Raw genomic sequence first — 5,596 nt, 5'->3', positions numbered from 1 at the left:
AATATGATAGCAGATTTCGATAAAGTTTTTATATAATGCTATTATTGTGAAAACATATTATAGGATATCAATCCTATCAAAAACAGTACACGCGCATCTTTGATAATTCTATATTTGAGTTATGAATATTATATTGGCGTTTTGTTTTAGACATTGTTGAGAAAGGGACAAGAACGGTTTAAGTCGTATGAAATTAATGAAAGGTCTAATATATGTATATGCAATATTTATTACTCATAAATTACATGAATTTTGTTATGGAAAATTAAATAATAGATGAATAAATGAATGTGAAAAACAGGATTAAAAATCAAAATGTCCCGTTTTCAATCATACCATTATAAAATTTATAAAAAGAAAATATTGTGCTATATAAACTCTTCTTTAATTTCATGCACTTAAATCGTTCTTGTCCCTTTCTCAACCATATTTCTCAACCTTCGTATATGTTCCGACATAGACCGATCTTTACCCATTAATAAATATATTAAAATAATATATGCCGCGAAATAGATCGCTTTTCCTTAATTTTTTTTACCTTTCTTTATGTTTTTCTCGATGTAGCATTTTCTACGGTTCAGGCATCGAATATTCTCCTATCGTTTTGCAAAAACTGTTTAAGGCATTTAAGCGAGTGAAATAGTTATGTTAACGGTGATCTTTCGTGATATAATTTCTTTAATAAAAAATTTATAAAGTCAAAAATTCTATTTTCTTATGTCTTTAGGTGGTAAACTTGAAAGTAAACATTCGAAAAAATGTAAACAGTGAAGACTACAAAAAGAATTCAAAGAACATTACTGCAAAAGTAATTGAGAATATCTCTGATAAGATTGGAATTTGAATCTAAAAGAAATGAGTTCTAAATCTCAAAATTCGCAAAATTTGAATCAACATGAACGAAAGCACAATGACCCAAAAGGATATGTATGCTATCATTGCGGTAAGATTTAAGTGATGATTTTTTTCGTGGTTAATATTTTTAGTGTTTTTGATAATTTTATATTATTTCAACAGTTATCAGTTTTATATTACCATTTTCATTTTACAATAATAATCTTCCTTATTATTAAAGATAAGGAGTTTACCTTCACGAGAGATTTCACAAAACATAATAAAGAAGTACATAAAGAAGTTAAACCCTATAAATGCGGAAAGTGTGGTAAAACGTTTCAGTATGAAGCGGATTTGCTTCGTCATGAGCCGATTCATGCAGGGGAAAAACCTTATAAGTGCAAGTCGTGCGAAGCATCATTTAAGTGAGTACTTTGAGGAATAAAAATTAAAGAAATTATTTGATATCTAGCTTAAATTAATTGATAACAAATGATAAATGTTGCTACGGTCATTTCGTAGTCAAAGAGGAACTCTAATAGTGCACATAGAGGCGAAGCATTGCATTGAAAAAATTATACAAGTGTATCATGTTTTCAGAACTCGGGACTGTTTGAGTTATCATATAAGCACGATTCATATCGAAATACATAAATGTGATCAATGTTCATGTACATTTGCCTCTCCTAGCCACTTAGAACGGCACTTAGAAATACATGAAGACGAAGAATATATTTGCGAGGTATGTGCTATAAAATTATTATTTTTTTCTAATTTTCTCTCATATGATTTTTGTTTTTAAATTTCTGTAATAATAAATGTGCTTTATTTCAGGTTTGCGGCAAAAGCTTTCTTATAAAAATAGACAAAGACATGCATAGTTTAGAACACAGAGATAAAAAGCTATTTAAACGTTCAGTATGTGGCGACTTCAAATGTAGACGCTCACTTCGTATACATGAGCGAAATAAGGTTATTCACAAGAAAATAGTTAATCAATTTAAGCAAATTCTGATTTGTCTTCCTATTTCTGTTATATACTTATAACCATATTATGACAGATAATTGCAATATATCAAAACACATTTTATATATGATTGTTTTTATTTTCACATTCCTGTAATCATGTTTTATTTTAGGTTTGCGACGAAGTCCTTCGTTCCAATCATGACAAAATCCTTTGTTCCAATCAAGACAAAGATCTTCGTTCCAGCCATAACAAAGTCCAGCACAGATTTATATATAGTGATAAAAAGCGGTTTAAATGTTTGGTGTGTGGCAAGGGTTTCATATATAGAAAACTACTTCGTACTCATTTTCGTGAGCAACATAAGGTGATTCACGAGAAAACATTTAATCGATTTAAGTAAATTCTCATTTGTCTTCCTATTTCTGTTATATACTTATAACTATATTATGGTAGATAATTGCAATATATCAAAACACATTTTATATGTAAAAAATTATTTATTTTTAGGATTACATAAGTGATACCTGTACGACAAGTGAAGAACAAACTGCAACTGATAAAAAAGCAGATGTAGAGTTAGCGATACATGCGCATGTAATTCAAAAAAGCTAATGACAAAGTAGAAAAGACAATAATGACGGGTAAGCGCTAAGCATTGCATGAAGAGGAATGCCAAATACAAGCGGAATTAGCGGATACCGAACAGACAGAAGAGATGAACTCGAGCAATAGAGAGGGTCATAAATAAAGAGTAACGACGATCTAAAGGCTTGAAGCGAATCGTGGGACAATCTTTCCCGTTGATAGAGGAACCTAATATGTGATCCGGCATGAGAATACATCTGCGTAAAGGAATGCTATAAGGAATGCTATAAGAAAGGCGTGACTTGGTGTTTCGATGCAGAAGCAATTTCCTCCTGAATCGACTCTCTTCTTCACGCATGCTCAGGAACGCATAAAAGATATGTAAAACGATTGATAATTGTATCGCGGTACTATCGAATTGCGAATCTCAAATATTTTCATGTACTAAAGTTCACATATATTTTCGCGATGCACTTTGAACACGCAATGTAACGAATGCGAGCGAATTGAAAGAGAATCTCTGTCGAGTTCTGACTAATATCTTTTAATAAAAGAATGACAATTTTCCGAAATAAAGTAATCAGTGAATTAATTGCATGTAATAGATTTCGACTTATTTCCTCTCCCGTTGGATATAACTTTCGTAATTTTTATCTTTATTCGATTATGTTGGATTTAGTAGTGTTATTTTTCGATTTTCGTAAATTATAACCACGTTACATAGATCAAGTACAATTATGTCTACTCTTAACAATAATGACGAACAATAATGATGAAGTGAAGAATAAAAATGTTACTTTGTATGAAATATTATATGCATAATGGGAATTTTCCAAAAGATACAATTTTGTTAGGAGATACGTACAATTGTCAGATAGAACACTGGTCAGACATTTAGAGCACTGTTATATAAAGTTGACAATGCATTCAGAAGACGAAACGTCCAGTAAATTCTTACTGTTTAATTATTTTTATAATTTTACGTCTTTATTGGATAAAAGTAATACATTCCGCAAACTGAGAATAGAATTTCTTGAAATTGATACTATACGTATTTTAATAGAACACGTTGTTACGCTTGTGCAATTGCAACGAGATTCAGTACTGAGATGTAATTGAAAGCCGCACTTTTTATACGTCTATCGCCTACACAAAGTTAATGAAAATATCGCGTTTCTTTATGTAGGACCTAAATTAGCAGTGACATGTTAATAAGAAACGAGTATGCAAGTAAGGAACTTGAAAGGGATACTGTGAAACAAATGTCATAATTTTTTATCATTTAGTTTGGAAAAGAGTCATAACAAGAATTCAATTTTCGTAAACATTTGTTAATGTGTCATATGAATCGAAGAGAGATAGTAATGAACTATGTTAGGCTGCGTCTATCAATGTTCACTTTTTTGAGCGTGTATTTGCGGCTATGAACAGGCGCAATCAAATGTTTTCTCTCACTGGAGTGGAAAGTGTAACAAACGCGAGTGGAATTAACTTCTGATGATATTATCGGGAGTATACTATTTTAAAAGTTTCTTATTATTACTTATACTGTAGTAAAAACAAAACTTATCCTTAAATATCCTTAAATAAATGTATTGACGAATAATAATAAACAATCAGTTGTAGTGTTAATTTACTCAGCTGCGTCTTCAGAATCCAGTCTAATTTTAATATTAGTTGTACGTGCTGACTATTATTTTTGTATGTACGACTTACTCATGTATCTATTTATATTGTAAGTCAGGAAACATGAATTATATTACCTTGCTAAGAGGGTCACTAGTTCATCGAGCGATTCTTGCTCGTGCAAGTTTCTTTGCGCCTCTCGGTAATTATAAATTATACTACATTATTTTCCAAAATAAAGTGCCAATATTTATTAAAAGTTGAAAGTATGTTGGTGAATTTTTAGAGATTTTTTTGAATCATTCTGAACAGATGAAAAAAACGGACGGATTCTAGTGCCCCCATTAATATGGATGGCATCAAATTGTACCTCGTAGGGTAAAGATTAAAGCAACTGATATTATAGAACATTAATAATTTGTTCTTGTTTCAATTATTGAATAATCATCACCATTATATTCTTATGATAAAGTTTTACGTATCAACCTTTTGATATAAATATAGATGTGCTATTTCGAAGGAGCAGAACTCCGTTTGCCAACAAATTGATTGCCTATAATTTGCCTACATTACATTTGCCGACATTTGGTTTGCGCACAAAAGTTATTGCCTACAACCGATTGTCTACATGCATCATTTTCTGCTTTAAAAAGGAAAATTCTGTTTTAAAAACACTAATCATAATCTTATATAGTTTATATATGCATGAAGGTAAGATCGATCTATGTAAGTAATAATACATATATGCAAACAAACCTTCGTTTCTTAATTTTATTTTTGTACACAAAAGTGCTTACAAGCAATAATACGACGTGTAAGCAAATATAACTAATTCGTCTCTGAAATTTTAATTCGTTCGCAAAAGTGATTGTAGATAATCGATAATATAATAGTCAATAATATTTTGTGTTCAATGTAGTTTGTATGCAATAGTGTCATGTGTACACAAGTGCCTTTTTCTTTTAATTTTATATTTGGGCGCAATAGTGCGTGTAGGTAATCGAACTGTAGGCATTAATTATTGTGCATAAACGAACTGTCGGGAAATGTAAGCAAATGATGCTGCAAACAATCAATCAATTTCTGGGCAAAGGGAATCTTGTCTTTAAGAGAATTTTTTTTGCGATGAAATTTATAAATAAGTTAAATTGATTGTAGAAGATGAATGGTAAGAAATATAATTTTAGTGCAGTTATTCAACTTCATTATGTTATGTAATTCATTAATTATGCAACGTCAAAGTCGATTTGCATTTAAATATCAAACAATGACGTTTTATGTTTATTAAATGTTTTCACTAAGAACAATAATGTTTTATGTTCATTAAATGTTTTCACTAGAAACTAAAACACATTTATTTATATTTTGTTCAAAATTTTAACGAAAGATACGAATGGATAAAAATTAGTAGATACATATGTGTTAAAAATTTCTGTTGTGCACGAATATATACAAATATCTATAAATATTTATAAACATGTATGAACATTTATAAATATTTGACTGGGATAATTTTCGCATTGTTTAGAAAAAGTCAAATTTGGAAAAATATTAATAAATTGCTCATAATTTAATATTTAT

At 29.9% G+C, this 5,596-nt stretch overlaps 1 protein-coding gene across 1 annotated transcript; it reads left to right on the top strand.

Moving 5' to 3' along the window:
- The first annotated feature begins 823 nt into the window (after positions 1–823).
- LOC108687168 (zinc finger protein 708) lies at positions 824–2,881 on the top strand. The gene is made up of 6 exons (XM_018192790.1): positions 824–943; positions 1,076–1,259; positions 1,435–1,576; positions 1,669–1,806; positions 1,974–2,168; positions 2,312–2,881. Exons 1-6 carry the CDS (start codon positions 856–858, stop codon positions 2,414–2,416), a joined length of 852 nt encoding a protein of 283 aa, XP_018048279.1. The 5' UTR covers positions 824–855; the 3' UTR covers positions 2,417–2,881.
- The last annotated feature ends 2,715 nt before the right edge of the window (positions 2,882–5,596 follow it).

This window comes from Atta colombica, unplaced genomic scaffold (assembly GCF_001594045.1).
Source record: "Atta colombica isolate Treedump-2 unplaced genomic scaffold, Acol1.0 scaffold200, whole genome shotgun sequence".
Lineage (NCBI taxonomy): Eukaryota > Metazoa > Arthropoda > Insecta > Hymenoptera > Formicidae > Atta > Atta colombica.
The sequence above is the reverse complement of the archived record's forward strand: the minus strand, read 5'-3'. Positions and strand labels throughout refer to the sequence as shown.